Genomic DNA, 17,681 nt, shown 5'->3' on the forward strand with positions numbered 1-17,681 from the left:
CTGTAAAATGAGCTGGAGAAGGAAATGGCAAACTGGTCTAGTATTTTTACCAACAAACCCCTAAATGGGGTCACAAAGACTCAGGTACAACTGAAGAGCAATGATTTTTTTCCCACCAGAAATCTTCCACACAGTCTCTCCAGCATGCTAATGGTATTCCTCTAGATCTTCTGACATTTTATGTGTAGCAATGAAATGCTTCTCTTATTTGTGTCTTATTCCTTCCTTTCCCTTAAGAACTGACCTGCCTTCTTTTCCAATGACCCATGCCCTTGATGATGCTTTTTTATGGCCTTTTTTACATACAAGTCATCATTGATGATCAGCTATCACCTAGCTACATCTAGCATACATCTTTCCATGGGACTATAGCTCACTTACAATTTTGATTATTTTGAGATCATATTGGTTCATATTTCACATCCATACAGAATCATCAAGAAAACATTCCTGTGCAATAAATTAGAATTATCCATCATGAGAAGTTAGGAACTATTAAAAATGGTGCACAATTTCTCAAATGCAGTATGTTCTACTCTTCTTATCTGATGCTGGCCCCACCTCATTGTCCATCTTGAGTGTCTTTAACCAAGATTTGTGTGCTAATGCACTGTCAGTGGACTGCATATCCAGCTACATGTCTTAACTTGGGCAATATGCATCATTGTGGCACAGTAGCCATGGGCCTTGAGTAAGGAAGATCTGAGTTCAAATCTGGCCTCAGACACTTACTAGTTGTGTGAACATGGCTGTGTGACCCACACCTCTGCCTTCCTCAGTTTCCTTGTCTTTAAATTGGGGATAATATTAACAATCTCCTGTGGTTGTTTTGAGGATAAAATTAGAACTTTTGTAAAGTGATTTGCAAATCTTAGAGTGCTATGTAAACATGAACTATTAAATCTATTCTTTATCACCTTAGTTTATCTGACTGATCTCTTTTCAGTAACCATGGGTCTCATTGAGTCAGTTCTATAATGTTCCTGGACTTGATGCAAGCAATCTGTATTGATACTGACAGAAATATCTGGAGAACACTGTCTATTAAATGGGTCCTTCTACTATTTCTTTTCTTTCTTTCTTTTTTTTTTTGCCTTTTGGAGGGGGGAAGGTAGGGCAGTTGGGGTTAAGTGACTTGCCCAAGGTCACATGGATAGTTTTGTGTTGTGTCTGAGGTCACATTTGAACTCAGGTCCTCTTGACTCCACTGTGCCACCTAGCCACCCTGTCCTACTATTTCAACCCAGTCTAGGATGTCCTCCAAGACACTGGGAATCACCTCTGGTTTTGTGCCTTGATTGATCTTCTATGGAGAAGCTTTCAGAAGAGACATGGACAAAACCACATAGGACTGATGAGTTACAATTTGCGCTATTGGAGGGTCTACTTTGTACTGTCAAAAACATCAAACTCTCAGTTCATTCATAGTTTGAGAAAAGAGGTAAAACTCTCAAAAACTTGTTTCAAAAAGTATCATTAGGAAATGATTCCTGTAAGTAACATTCTAGGTCTTTTAAATACCTCCCTTCATTGATCTTTCAAATGTATGTCCTTTAACTTCCCATCTCATAGCCTTGAATCTTAAAAATTCTATGCAAAAACTCTTTTACCCTCCCAGAAACTTTTAGTCACTTTTTGGGTGTGTATGCGAGGGTATACACTCTGTGAAATTAAGCTATATATTCTAATATAATTACCTAATACCTACCATAAGTGTTAGGAAATTTTCTTTACTCTATTTTCTCAGGAAACAATCTTTATATATACCATTGAAGTGAAATCTTAAGCCAACCAAACCAATGACCATTTACACTGAAATATTTTATTTCATATTATAATCTGCCCTGCCATTGGATTCTAAGGTCCTTTGGGGTCCTATTATTCACTCTGCTACTGTAACTTCTAGGCCCTGACATAGGATGTGTTGATGGACTTTTAGGGTCCTTAGGCTTTGCCTTCCACTTCACACAACTCTTTTTTACATTCAAATGTTTTTTTAAAGTGCTGAGTTTTTCCCCATTCCTTTCCCTTATCTTAAGGCTAAGAGGGACAGACTTGATAAGTTCTAAGTTCCCTCTTAGCTAGGTGGTGCAGTTGAAAGAACCCTGGGCCTAGAGTCAGGAGATTCTTCTTCATGAGTTCAAATTTGTTTTCAGACACTTACTAGCTCTGTGATGTTGGACAAGTCATTTTGCCTCCATTTCCTCATCTGCAAAATGAGTTGGAGAAGGAAATGGCAAATCACTCCAGTATCTTTGTCAAGAAAACCCCAAATGAGGTCACAGAGAGTGGGACACAAGTGAAAAATGACTGAACAACAAAACTTCTCATTCAACTCTAAATCCCACGATCCTATGATATATAAAGACATTTTTACTTTGCTTTTCAAATATTTCATTTACTTGAGAACAGAAAATGGGTAGTGTGTAGAGTATTGTACTTGGAGTCATAGGATCATAGATTTGAAGGTTAAAGGGAACTCAGAGGCCACAGTGTCAAGTCCAAGTATCTCACTTTATAGATAAGGAAACTGAGACACAGAGAGGTTAGAAGAATTGAGTTTAAATATTTTCTGTGAGGAGTGGCTAGATGGTGCAGTGAATAGAGCACCAGCCCTGGAGTCAGGAGGACCTGAGTTCAAATGTGACCTCAGACACTTAACACAAACACAAAACTAGCCATGTGACCTTGGGTAAGTCACTTAACCCCAATTGTCTTACCTTCCCCCCTCCAAAAAGCAAAAAAAAAAAATTCTCTGACACTACTAGCTGGGTGCCCATTAGCAAATAAATAACCTCTCTGCAATTCATTTTCCCTGTCTGTAAAATGGGGACGATAGTATTCACTTAAAAGGGCTTTTGTGAAGTTCAAATGAAATAATATTTCCTTCAAATGCAAACTCTTAAGTTTCAATGGAGGATCACAAGATCTTACCATCTGCCCTGCCTTTGGATTTTAAGGTCCTTTGGGGTCCTATTATTCACTCTGCCACTGTAACTTCTAGGCCCTGACATAGGATGTGTTGATGGACTTTTAGGGTCCTTAGGCTTTGCCTTCCACTTCACACAACTCTTTTTTTTATTTTTGGAGGGCAATTGGGGTTAAGTGACTTGCCCGAGGTCAAATGGCTAGTTTTTGTGTTAAGTATCTGAGGCTGAATTTGAACTCAGGTCCTCCTGACTCCAGGGCCAGTGCTCTATTCACTGAGCCACCTAGCCATCCCTTCACACTGAATTCTTAGTCATTTTGGACCTTTCCATCTGTACTGCAACTGAATTCCCTTATCTTTGCCATCTCTGCCTGAGCTTCTTGAGTCTCACTTTTTCCTCTTTGTATTCCAAAGGTGCTTGGCACATCCTCAGCCTTTAATAAATGCTTTGTCATTGATCCATTCATGAGTGGCTCTATAAAATTCATAATGTCTTAACATTTTTCCTAAGGAGTTTTAAAATTTAGGGTGCTTAAGTTTAATATCATAATCCTGGCATGTTGTTGATTGGTGTAATTACTATATTAAATCATCTGAATGGTATATGGGAACCTTGATTCCCCAGTCTGCTGCCCTTCTCAGTCACTACCACAAATGACTACATAATGGGGAGTAAAGACTCATTTATATGCTAGTAATGTCTGTGAACTTTTATGGAATGAGGATGTGGAGAGAGAGAGAGACTGTCTAGCCTAGCTAAATCTGCCTTACACTGCAGATAAAAGCCTTGGGCAAATGGGGAGGGATGGATAGGTAGAGATTCGAATCAGGCTACAGAGAATGCTTGCCTCTCTGTGCTTAGGGAATATGCATTCCCCTCATGGACAGAAGAGATCAGAACAGGAAAGAGCTATGTACGGCAAGAAACGACAACCATTATTGTGTTTGGTTCATACTCTATAATCCTGAAGGGTAGAACCACTGGGTAGTAATGAGGTGGGTCATAAATAGCTTTGGACTGACATGCTGGTAGTTCTGTTACAACAAATACAAGATGTCATCCTTCCTTTGAAAATTCAATATCTGTATACATTCTAACCAGGCCCCTCTTCTCTCTAGTGGTTAACGATGCAGCAAGACGTCTTTCCGGGAATTCACTGCAGAACCAGTATTTTCCAGTGGCCAATCTCTCAATGTTTTTTTCTCACAGGCAAATATCAACATCCCGATGGGAGCCTTTCGGCCAGGAGCAGGACAGCCTCCCAAAAGAAAAGAATTTACACCTGAAACAGATGAGGTAAGGTAAGGGAAAGTGAAGAAAAAAAAGCATGGGATATGATGCCTTCTGTGAGCTCTATCTCTGCCCGCTAGAGGGCATCAGAGGCCAGGAGCTTGGCTATGAGCAGATCATCCTGGACCTGGGAGTGAATGACTGAGAGAACAATCTAGTCTGGAGACAGCTCTTCCATCTATCCCCTCATATTCAGTGGAATGGCTTTTTTCCAGTACCCAGCTTAATTAGTTTTGAGCCAATTTTTCCGTGCAATTGTATTTCAACGCTTAGTCCAAGGATTCCTTAAATATTTGTTGATTGATTTGTGGGCTGATTCAAGGGGGAAGGTGGATGTGAGGAGAGAGCTTGGAGGTTCATTTTGTTTTTTTATAATTATATGCAATAAATTTGCTGCATTTGCTCCAGCTTGAAGGTTTGTATCTATCTTAGTGGGATGGACTTAGGGCAACTTTTGAGATGTACTCAAGTTGAGTGGGTAGGCATGTAAGAAGCAAATAGAATTGTGTAGGAGCATTAAACAAACAAACAAAAAATTTAAAAGTGTATTAAGTTAAAAAAATATTCCTTTCCAAAACAACAGTAATAACCCTTTTGCAATGAGCTTTCCCAGATAATGCTCCCTGTGCCTTTTACCCCCCTTCCTCTTCTTTAGCAAGAAATTGCTCAACTAAAATGGAGGTCAGACTATAAAGGCTAATGATAAAGCTAAGATGAAGGTTTTTTGTTTCCTTTTAAATGCTTATTTCTTTCCTTCTGTGTAGCATCCCTGGTAAAGTTGGGAGAGTTTGTCTTTAAAGAAATAATAATTTAAAAATTTTAGAAGCATTTGCTACAATAAGGCAAAGGAATTGGAATCTAATGGGGCCCACAGGGCAGAGCAGATAGGTATTAAAACTTTTTTTTAAAGGTTGTTTTAACTCCTGGACCAAGAAGTTTGATGTTGAACACCAAATACCAAATCTGTGGTTCCTAATAAAACTTTATTCACTGTGTCCAATCTTTTCCCTATGAGCATTCTTGAAGTGGCTTTAAATTCTTATGGCAAAGTGAAATAACCAATTTAGAAGAAGCAGTTGGAGGATTTTATTTTCATGGCCAGAGGCCCAAGCTCTCCATTTTCTTCACTTCCAGGCCCAGAGTTACTAATGCTAACTAGCCATCTGAACTGTTGTATATAGATAGATGATACATAGATGGATGGATAGGTCATTTATTAAAAGTTTATTATGTGCTATGTACTGTATCTGGTGCTGGGGTTATAAAAATAAAGAACTTACATTCTCAAAGATTTTGCATTCTAATAGTGGAAGATAAAACCTAAGGAGTAGGTGGAAAAGGGGAAATGGAGGAGGGTGCTCATGTATCTGCTTTTGTGAATTTATTTGTCCCTCTGATGTACTGCATCAACTAACTAAATTACTATGGCTCTTCTGACCTCCGATCATGGGACTAGGGCACTGAAGTCTCCTCAATATGATCACCGTAGTTGCCTGGGGAAGTGTGAAACTCAAAGTCTTCCACTAGGTGACTGTAGAGTCAAGTCAAAATAGTTTTCAGGGGCAGGTGGGATAGTTTCCTCCCTTTTAGAGATCCTTTTGGCCTGATAGAAGAGAGGAAGGTTAATTTTTCAATGGCAGATTTTGGTTGCTGTTAAATCCCTCCATAAAACAGTCATTACTGTCATTGTGTATGAGATCAACTAGGACAATTTTTTCATGTGAATAGGCTGGTTCACTTTCTAATTTAACTTTGAATATGAGAGGCTGGTAAAAAAAAAAGCTAGTTACTTGTAAGAATAAGAAAAAACTAGCCTGAGGTGAAGATTATAATATTATAATGAAAAGAATAAAGACTGGGACCTCAGTTTAAAAGGTAGTTCAGTGGGGTGTGACAGACTTGGTTTTCTTGTATTCTTTCATTCAATCTCTTGGTTAAAAATTCCAAGAGCAACTAGTAGGGTTATACCACACCAGGGCATCGTCCAGCTTGGGAACTCTTGAACCTCAGCTGAGAGTCTTTCCTTGCTCATTTATTTATGATGAATTTTATGGGCATATTGTGATATTACTCCAGAATTCTTTTACGTAGTCATGGCAATAGCTTTCTCTAGGGCTTCATTCATGTGCTCTTTGTTGGCTCAACAACTCTAGGGACCTACATGAAGGGATTTCAGACACTAGAAACAGCACATAGGCACTACATATGTGTTCCCTACTCTACTTTCTTTCTTTCCTTCCTTCCTTCATAAAGCCACATTGTGAGAAGGCATACAATAACATGCTAATAGATCTACCTTCTCTGAGTCTACAATTCATTTTAATTTTACACTATACCCATCCAGAGATCAGATCATACTCACAAAGCACAAACAGTATTAATTATAACAATGAAAACCAAAGATAAGACTATTTAGTCTGGGTCCTTTCTGTTGAGCACTCACAAGGGACAATGATGGGACACCAAGCCTTGTTTACATTTATAATGTACTTTTTTTCTAGAAGATTTCAAAGCAAACTCTCCCAATACCATGCTTAGAACATAGAGAAAGTGATCTTTTCCATTTGATGGAAAGGAAGTGGCTTTACATCTCTGATCTTCAGTTTTCCTCCCATTGGAATCAGGAGACTTAGACTTGAATTCCAACTCAAAATCTTATCATTTGTATGTTGATGCACAAGTCACCTAATAGTTCTATGCCTCAGTTTCCTTATCTATAAAATAGGGTTAATAATATTTGCCCTACCTACTTCACACGGTTGTGAGGAATGTGCTTTATAAACTTTAAAACATGATCTAAATGTGATACGTTTTTTCTAGAATGAGACTAAGTGTTCTTCACATTGTAGGCATTATGAATTTATTGAATTGTATTGGATTTTAAAATCCTTACCAGTTCTAAAAGTGTGCAATTCTGTGGATGCTTTATAATGAAAGATTTTACCATGCCATGGTATGGACAGGAATATCCCCAAAGCTCTGAAGAGCATAAAGTACTTTTCCAGCCACTGTGCTCCTTTTTGTCTGGGAGACCAATGGTTATGGTGACTTTGGAGAGGGAGGTGGAATGTGCCCCCTGGGGCTACATTCCATCCTTTTTGGTAGGTGGCAACTCCCATGGTTGGGTCAGCTGCCACAGCTGCAACAAGGTGGGATAGGTTAGAAGGGAGAGATATGTTTCCAATGACCCAAGTTCCAAAGTGATTTCAGAACATATTTTCCTTTAAAAGTAACATTATAAAGAATAGTTAGGTCTCAGTGGCATCTAGGACTTGGTTGGGTCCTGTGAACTTGAATGGGAACCTAATTTTCATTTATAGCATGGCAGGTATGGTGAAAATGTACTCTAAAGCTCCCTGAAACAATTTATAAATGACCGTAAGTGGTCTGTCTGTCAAGTGTGCTGTGCAGTTGGATGTTCAAATGTGTCTCAGCTCTACCACTTATTACCTGATATGAGCATGGACAAGTTATTTAAACTTTCTGGCAGAACCAAGACTTAAACTTAGATATAATCTCTGCATCCAGTACCATCTCCTGCTATAGATCAATACCCATACTTGGATTGCAGAATGGGTAGATGAAAACAATTTGTTCCAACAGCTATGAAGTCACCTGAAGCAGGTGCTGTGGAGAGATTAGAGCTTGGTCAGATATCCAAGGCGCCAAGGTCATCACTGCATCCTGGGCCATTACCAGTTGACCTGACTATTGTCCTGCCACTGAACTGTGTGATGACTCTTGGAAGAGAGAGTAAAGTTGATGACTTTGTGCAACTCTGTCTCAATTAAGTCAGATATACACTCAAGTCAATACATGATGTCATTAGCCCTCTTTGAAAACAAAGGATGAACAATTTGGTCTGAGACCAGATTTGAACCCAGGAAGATGAGTCTTCCTGACTTCAAGCCCAGCACTCTATTCACTGTGCTATCTATGACAGTAGTGCAGTTGCTGATTGAAAAAGGATTTGTGGTTTCCCTCTCTAATGTTTAAACCAAACAACTCATTCTATCTTCAACTGCCTCTATTTATAAGTTAGAAATTAATAAAATAAACACATCTGTTAGTTAAAAATATGACAAAGAAGACTTAACTGGAAGGAAAGTCAGAGTTAGTTTGTATCAATCACACCAAATACTATAGGGAGTAACAGCTCACTATAGGAAGATTGTTGTTCAGTCATTTCAGTCCTGTCATTCTTTTTTTTTTTTGCTTTTTGGAGGGCAATTGGGGTTAAGTAAATTACCCAAGGTTACACAGCTCTAGTTTATTTTGTATGGGTGTTAAGTGTCTGAGGCCGGAACCAAACTTGGGTCCTCCCTACTCCGGGGCTGGAACTTTTACTCATTGCGCCACCTAGCCGCCCCGTCTTATTCTTTATGGCCTCATTTGGATTTTTTTTTTCGTAAAGATACTGGAGTGGTTTGCCATTTTATTCTCTGGCTCATTTTTTTTTTACAGATGAGGAAATTGAGACAAATAGAGGTAAGTGACTTGCCCAGGGTCACACAGCTAGTAAGTGTCTGAGGCCAGATTTGAACTCACAAAATGAGTTTTTCTGACTGTAGGCCCATTACTCTATCCACTGTGTCACCCAGCTGCCCCTATAGGAATATTGGTAGTAGAGAAATCTGGTAATTCACAGGTGACAAAATCCAAGAAGAGAACCAACAATAGAACCCAAGGTCATGTCACTTATAGACATGACCTTGGGTTCTATTGTATTCTATTGTACAATGTATGAAAAATAAGCAAGATAAAATAGACATCCCCAAAATAAAGGGGGAATTTTGTGCTTATAGGTATTAACAAAACTTGAGTGAGATGACCCAGAGGTTCACTGGAGCCAGCTAGAACCACTTTGAGAAATTTGATTGTATCTCTGTTCTTCCTACTGTTAGGCCCAATATTTGGTGACCCCAGTCCCATAATAGCTGGAACAGAAGTACCAAACATTTCCTCCCAACACACAGAGCAATCTCTTCACTATACTGACTCTTTCCTTAGGGAGAGTGAGCTTGAACTTAGCACAGTGTCTACATAGGTTTGATCTACTAGATTCAAAATTGGCTTATCTGCTACCCATGGACAGGGTTCCAAAAGTCATTCTTTGGGGCACTGATAATAGACCGTCTGGTCTCAAACCCAGAACAGACAGTTCCCAGATCTCATAGCTTGATCTTCTGACCTTTAGAAACTTACAAGGAAATAGCCATCTCTAATCTTCTTCACTTAAAAATGAGAAAGAATAGATACAATAAAGACAGACGCAATAGCAAGGCAATGCACTCTCAAGTTAATGCCAACTACCAGAGAGAGAGGGCCTGAAGCCCTGCCTTACCCAAAGGTGCTCAGCAGTTCATCCACATTCCCGTGTTAAATATTCTAGAAAGAACCTCTGGTAAGAGAATTGCTTTTACCTACTAGGGTCTTTTAAATTGCCACTTAAATTTAGATTGGTGGCATAGTCAATTTAAAAGGCTTTTTATCACATCTAGTAAATGAGAAACATTTACAAAATATATGCCTTTTTCAAAATCTATGTGAGGATTGCATCAGCCAAGCCTTCTATGCCTATTTGGGCTCATTGGATTGATGGGTCAGTTCCTCATTACACCTTCATGACACTTTCATTCTTCAAAAAGTGCAGGAAGCAACAAGGAGAGCTGCTATTCTGAACTTGATTTTGACTAATAAAGAGGTGGTTGAAATAAAAATGATGGGAACATTGGAGCAAGGTGAGTGCTTCATGTTAGACTTTGTGTTGAGGGAGAGGAAAGCCAAGAATAATCTGACATCAGTCCTAGATATTGCAAAAGTAAATTTCATAAAGTTATTTAAAAGGGGGTTAAATTTCATAGGTAAAGCCAGTTCAAGAAGGATGGGAAGCTCTTAAGAATGAATTATTTTTTAAAGAAATTATTTTTATTCTGAATGCCAAATAAAATGATCATTTTCATATACAAAATTGAACCAGAAAAGAAAACTGCACATGAAACCATAAATCTCTATTATGTAGTTTGATTTCCCTTTTAAGAATGTAATAAATCTAACATGTAATTTCCAAAGATGCCCTATTTTTCTGTCCTTCCTTTTGGCTCTCTTTCTGTTCTCTTTTGTGTGTTTGAAAACATTTCGATAGTCCTCGTTTTCTTTTTTCTTTCTGATAGCTCTGTAGCTAGTTCTCCTCTCCTCTCTTCTCCAACCCTTCCAATTGAAAAAAAAGGGAAAAAAGTCCTGTAACTAATATGAATAATCAAGCAAAGTGAATTCCCACATTGGCTGTGTCCAAAAATTTATGTCTCATTCTTCAGCTTGAGTCCATCACCTCTCTGAAATGAAGGAGGTAACATGCTTCATCACTGGTTGTCTGGAATTATCATTGGTTATTTCATTAACCAGAGTTTAAGGAATCAAGGTCTAAAGGCACGAAGAGGAAAAAAAATTCTTTTGAGGGAGAAGAGAGTTGTCTAAAGAGATTGATGTAGATGGATACTAAGGAATTCATTGACCAGTTTCAAGTGGAAAGACAAGCAATGGAGATTGAAACAAGAGCAGGTAATGGAAAATGAGTATAAAAGAATGTCAGGGACCAATAAAGGCTAACAATGAATGCTGTGGACAAAAGGGAATTTCCCCCCTTATACTAAGGAAACAGAAGAGGATTAAAAAAGAGAAAGGCTGCTGTTTAGGTGGCTAAGACTATGATAACAGATAATAGAAGAGAAAATTACTCAACTACTGTTTTACTTATTTTCTTTTCAGAGGACAATAATCTTTGCATTAGAAAGGAAAGAACAAAATGACTTTTAAATCCAAGATAAATAAGCATATAGTAAGAGAATACATAGCTGCTTTCAATGAATTTAAGTCATCAGGTTCAGATTATATATATCCCAGAGTTCTGAACCTGTAATAGCTGAGGTGCTATCAGAAATCTTTGAAAGATCATGGAAAATGAGAGAGGTATTGATCTAGAGAGGGAAAATGTCCCAGCTTTCAAGAAAGGGAAGGGAGTAGTGCTTACAAATTATAGGTCAAGAAATCAATAAACATTTATTGAGTCCACTATGTACTGGGCAATGTGTTAAGTGCTGGATCAATGAACTTAGTTTTAATTCCTGAGCCTATTCTAGGATGTGTTACTAAATGTGTTTGTTGTTCATGAACATATACAATGAGAAATGGTACTTGAGAAGTTTAAGAACATGTCATATTAGACCAGCTTCATTTTATTTTTTAAAGGGTTATTACATTAGTAGATCAGGGGAATCCTGTAGATACAATCTACTTTGATTTTAGCAAAGAATTCAATAGATACATGTGGATATAGAAGGGGTTAAATGGCTACCCAATGAATAGCCATTGATAGGTTCACATTGAGGGAGGTATCTTGTAGAGTGCTTAAAGTATTTTTTGCCTGGCTTCATCCTGTCCAGCATTTTTATCAGAATCATGGATAAAGTCTTACATAGCATGAGGATCAAATGTGCGGATGACACAAAGCTTTGAGGTAAAGAAAGATCTAGGGATCTCAGTGGATCACTTCCAGAAGGTTCGGAGGAGTATAGCTAGGATGTGGAGAGGACTCAGGATCATGACAGAACAAATGATTGAAGGGACTGCATTTATTTAAGGAGGAAAAAAGAAGACTTCAAGTACTTGAAAAGTTGTCATGTGGAAGAAAGGTTATACTTTTTCTTTCTTGTCCAAGTCATTTCAGTTGTGTCTGACTCTTCATGACCCCATTTGGGATTTTCTTGGCAAAGATACTGGAATAGTTTGTCACTTCTTTATCTATCTCATTTTACAGATGAGAAATCTGAGGCAAACAGGGTTAAGTGACTTGCCCAGGGTCACACAGCTAGCGAGTGTCTGAGGCCAGATTTAAATTTAGGATGACGTCTTCCTGACTTTAGGTCCAGCCATCTATCTGCCGTGCCACCTAGCTGCCCATACTTGTTCCACTTGGCCCCCAAAGGAAGAACTAAGAGTAGGAGACAGAAGTTGAAGGGAGATTGCTTTGTAATTGATGTAAGGAAAACCTTCCTACTAATTAGAATTATCCAAAAGCGTAACCCAGAGCCTTAGGTAGTAATGGCTTCCCACCTCACTAAAGGTTTTCATTTGAAGCCTGAATGACTACTTCATGATTGTCCTTGCAAGGGATGTGTACATGAGATTCTTTGGCAGGAATTATCTGGACTAGACTGCTTCTGAGGTCCTTATAATGACAAACTTCTCTATTACCATGAGTCTATAAAAAGTGACCATCTGCTAATTTCCTGCCCCTCAAAAAAGCAAGATTCTTAAATTCAAAGAAATAAAAAAAGTTAGTGCACAATGTTAATTTTTTTAAAAGATGAAGCTTTGTTAAATAAACAGTGTTCCCGCCCTTATGGAACACCATTTGGGTGCCTAAATTTAAAAACATCATTATTTTTTATCATAAGCATCTTGGTCTCTTGAAAACAGAACTCTGTATCTTGCCAAAGAAGAATATGATACACTAAGATTTAAATTCCTTGGAAGAAAAGTCTCATTCCAAGATTAGATACTACTCTCATTAGCACTTTTATTCTTTGTAAGTTCACATAATAGTTTTTTGCATATATAAATACAAATGCACACATTACTTTTGTGTATAAAGTTTGCAAATACATCATGGTGGGATGTTACAGAGATATGGAATGTAATTTTACCCAGGAGCTTAACAGGTTGAATTGGAAGCATTTTTCTTTACTTGCTTACTAAAACTTATCCCTCTTGAAACTGTTGAAACATTTTCAAGGAAGGAAGCATCATTCATGTCAACACTGTACATATTAAAAACCATCTTTATAGCCTGTTAAATATTCTTTTAGGGAAAGTCCCAATAGAATTTTCTAAAATTCCAGTTTCAGCAAATAGTTTTTAAACTTCTCCATTCTTGTTTCTAAATGTATGTACAAGGGGAGGAAGTATAGTCCCGTGGCTCATAGTTTGTATACCAATGGGAGGGCAATTGTTTTCAGATGTATGTTGTAGGTGTAGATGGTATTGTATTATTTTGCTTTGTGTGAGGGTAATGAATATGCTAGTTGGAGTAGCACCAAGAGAATCAAAGGCAACAAATGAAGGAAAATGCCATTAACCCTTAAGTACCTCAATATTTTATTTTTTCACTTAGCTTGTGAATTAGCCTCACTAAAGGGGCACCAATTCACCCTACTCTTGATCTGAATTATATTAGGGCAGCTCACTGTAGCAATTTAAAAGTAGGCTATTTGTGTGAATTCCAGGCATTTTAAAGGAGGAGAATTAATCAATTTCTCCTACCTGTTTTACTTCCTACATTTGGTGCCAAAGGTCTCTCCAAACACGTGATCATGTAATAAATCAGAGTCCATGCAGGGAGCAGAAAAGGAGAAAACCTATATATAAGACTGAGGTGTCCAAATGAAATTTATTAAAAAATGTTCTGTATAGCTGGTGGAGGCCACAGGTTGGAGACAGAGAGGTTGCAAATCTCTGGATCTGTGTTCAGATTGGGGTGGAAGCATGGCAATTCCACCAGATTGGAAGAGTAGATATGTAACAGCTCCTCCAAATGTGATTTTTTTGCCTTTTTCTTTTTGTATAGGAAAAGTTCCATCACCACCATGCATTAGGGATGTTCCCTCACTTTTTACGGGCACCAGGATGGTGATTGGTAGAATGACAAGGATTATCTGTTATCTCTGCTTCCAGGTCTATGCTTTCGGATTTTTGAGCTTTGCAAATAGTTGATAGGGCAAGGGAAGGAAAAAGAGAAGTTGGGGAAAGAATCTGATTCATCACATGGCTAATTTGGGTCCTTTGTATTTTCTTTTTGGCCTTGGTTAGACCTCAGAGAAACTGTGCTGGTGATCATAGACTCTTATAAAGAACAAAAATGCAAAAGTTTATTTTGGGTTTGAATTTTCTTTTTCCAAAATTTTTCTTATTCTGAATTCAATAAACATCCCTCCATTTCTACCCTCCCCCCATGGGCATTTCTACCTACAGAATAGGACAGGAAAAGAAAGTTGTATATGACTTTGTAGATGCCTGTTATACATAGCTTGCTTTTCTTTTTGACGTGGACTGAATTTCTGATTTAAATTTTAATTCTTCTGAACCAGTCTCGAGACATGGCAGGAACTGGATTTTTAACCTTGGATCTGTGAACTTAATTTTTTCTATTAATTCTATTTCAATACAATTGCTTTCCTTTATAATCCTATATATTTTATGCATTCAAAAACATTACTCTGAGAAAGGGACCATAGGCTTCACCAGATTACTGAAGGGGCACATGACAAAAAAATTGAGCACCTCTGATTTTTGAAGCATTCTAAGATGCTTTAAAACTTGGAACAGGTTAACTTAGACTCATGGCATTTTTGTTTATATGTTGTAAAGCCAAGTACAAGCAGCTTTCCAGAGGACTGCTGCTGTCAACAGCTTCAAGGTTCTGATTACATAGTACAGTGAACTCTTTATTTATTCAGTATTAAACTAAGATGAAACATTGACTGAAACCAAAGTACAGCATTCACAATATTATGACATAACAACTTATCACTAAAGTGGCCACATAGTTTTCGCCAAAGTGGACACATAGTTTTAAGCAAAAGATATCATTCAGTAAGTTCTTAACTCACTTATCCTTAAGGAGTAAGCCTCCTTAAGGGACACAAAGTACAAAGGTCAAAGTTGTCTACCCCTAGGTAACAGTAAATTATGATCTTCTCAGTCAGCATCAAATACGTAAGGAGAGGTCTTTTTTTCATCTTGACTCTAGGCTGACTCCTAAATTCCATGGTTCCTATTCCATGGGTCTAGCTCCTACCTGAATCTACCCAACTGTCACCTGGATTCAAAGGCAGGCAGCTCTCAGTCCAGCTCCTTGTCCAGTTCCCATTCCATATTGAAGCTCACAGTGTCCAATCCACCTCAAGTCCTTTACAGTTTCTTTTCCTGGGAAGACAAAGCTTGACAGAGCCAAAACAACATTCATGCACATTGCTGTCACTATCATCAATTCACTCTCTGCCTGTGAAACCAACAAGGTCCAAGAGGTCAACACAAATCATCAACATAGAAATCAACACACACCCATAAACAAGGTCCAAGAGGTCAACACTAATCATCAGTAAAGTCTCAGGACCTCCAAAACCCTCCTCCAAGACTTCTGTAAGCAGACAACCAGAATATCCTCTTTCAGGGCTTCCAGTAAGGTTCCAGGGCTTCTGTACTAAGTATCACAAACAAAAAACAACACAAACAGAACAGACAGAGTGCTGGGATACCACAAATTTTCTCCTTCTTAACTCTGTCACCACAAGTTCCTTTTCTCATTTTTGCTCTCTCCAGGCTGGGCCTCTCCTTATATAAGGTCATTAGCTCCAGTGCAATAGGAGTTCACAAGTTCTAGGGTTCATAAGTTGTGGGGTTCACAAGTTCTGCTTCTCAACAAAGACTTGATACAATCATGGGAAACACTCAAAAGAAACTTGAACTGAAACAGGTGTCAACTAAATAGCTGAAACAAGGCATTAAGTACTTTTTTGCTTGCCATTACATATGTATATAGATCTTTTGTGTGAACAGTAGCTAATATTTCAATGGGAATGTTTTCCCCCAAGGAATTTAGAGAATGTTCTTAGTTGACAAGATGCCCCTGAGTTCTGTTTCAATTGATAAAGTTGTATGTGATGGAAAATAATTGCATATTTTAAATTTAGGCCTCTGAACAGTGTTGTGTAAAGCTAAGTTTTTTTTACTTTTTTATTTACTTTTTAAAATTTATTTTTTATTATTTACTTTTTTATTTACTCAACATATATTGGGGTTTCTTACATCTGTGAGATGGTCCAGTGCATAGTTACTCAGAGATAGAACAGTCTCCTACATGGCCTTCAATCCAGCCCATTAGACTGTGAGCTCCTTGAGAGAAGGAATTTTTTTTTTGCCTTTCTTTGTAGCCCCAGCACTTAGCACAATGCCTGGCACTTAATAAATGGTACTTGATTAGCTGACTGATAGAAAAGCACATTCTAATTACAACTTCAAAGTGTGACTCTAAAGATGAATGTCCAAGCCATATCCAGAAACCAATCACATTAAGTGTCAAACAGCACACATATATAACATTATATGAATACAAATTTGCTACTTATGACTTGTAGATTATCACTGTTAATTCTATTTGTTTATTTATAATTTCAAGACTACCTTAATCTATATTAGTTCCAAACTCTAATGCAAATTCTCCAAAGATGACATTTGTCTAAGTCCACACTCTCAAGACTTCTTTGCATCTATGGACTCTCTGCCTCAACATTAACAACAGATGCTTTTTGTACAACTACTGTATACAAGGTGTAGAGGAGAGATGCCTAGAGATGTGAGACATAGTCCCTGTTGTGAAGGAGCTTAGAAAAGACAAGACATGAAAAGTACAAAAAAATAAAGAATGAAATACCAACATATGAAAAACAGCACTCAAGGGATAATATAAGGGACCCATAGAAAACAAGTTCTCTGAGTTCAGAAGGGAATAAGGTCATTGCAGACTGGAGTTGTCTGGGATGGATTCATAGAGGAGGTGGTGGGATTTAAAGTTTTCAAATGCCAGAGATAGAAGGGATCTTAAAGGTTGTCTAGTTGAACCCTATCATTTTATGGAAGAAGAACCTGAGCTTCTAAGTGGTAAAGTGACTTACTCAGGATCACATAGTTCAGTAAGTGACTGAGCTGGAGCTCTGAGCTAGATTTCCTGATTCCTAGTCCTATCTTCTTTCTTCTGTGCCATCTTGCTTTCAGGTCTGGTTCCTGCTCAAGAAATGCTTTGCTTATCCCCAGGAAGGTAGCTAGTCCATAAAGGAAGGTCAAATCATATTGTGGAGTTAATTTCAATTACCTACATGATACTTCTGTTGTTTTTGAGTTGTTTTGGTCATGTAGGACTCTTTGTGACCCTATTTGAGGGTTTCTTGGTGAAGATATTACAATGGTTTGCCATTTCCTTCTCCAGCTTATTCTATAGATGAGGAAACTGAGGCAAACAGGGTTAAGTGATGTACCCAGTGCCATACAGCTAGGATGTGTCTGAGGCCAGATTTGAAGTCTAGAAGATGAGTTTTCCTGACTCTAGGCCCAGTGCTGTACATGAGACTTTATATTTAAATAATGGCAAATTAATGGTAAAAAAAAACCCTGAATTTGCTCATATCACAGCCAAAGGGCCAATATAGGTTTCCAATGTAATTGGTATGCAAAGACTTTTCTTTACTAATATTTGATTAGAACAACTTCTTGGGGCAGAGCCAAGATAGTGGCATAGAAGCAGGAAAACTCCCTGCGCTCCCCCCATAACCACCTTAAATACCTATAAAAATGACTCTAAACAAACTTTAGAGCTACAGAACCCACAAAGAGACAGAGAGAAACAAA

General features: G+C 38.0%; 1 protein-coding gene across 4 annotated transcripts in view; it reads left to right on the top strand.

The window, feature by feature from the left end:
- SMPX (small muscle protein X-linked) overlaps positions 1 to 17,681 on the top strand; it is a 100,312-nt gene that overhangs the window by 26,596 nt on the left and 56,035 nt on the right. For 2 of the 4 annotated variants that reach the window (XR_011163421.1, XR_011163420.1), the window contains exon 3: positions 4,140 to 4,231. Coding sequence is in view for 2 of the 4 variants with exons in the window: in XM_069063419.1 (XP_068919520.1) it covers positions 4,140 to 4,226 (87 nt within the window). In the remaining 2 variants the exon portion in view is untranslated. The remainder of the gene's footprint in view (positions 1 to 4,139; positions 4,232 to 17,681) is intronic. The other 2 variants (XM_069063419.1, XM_069063418.1) reach the window with 1 other exon arrangement.

The sequence above is a fragment of the Petaurus breviceps genome, unplaced genomic scaffold (assembly GCF_028583685.1).
Source record: "Petaurus breviceps papuanus isolate PSGF00001 unplaced genomic scaffold, PetGlider_PUasm1.0 90574, whole genome shotgun sequence".
NCBI lineage: Eukaryota > Metazoa > Chordata > Mammalia > Diprotodontia > Petauridae > Petaurus > Petaurus breviceps.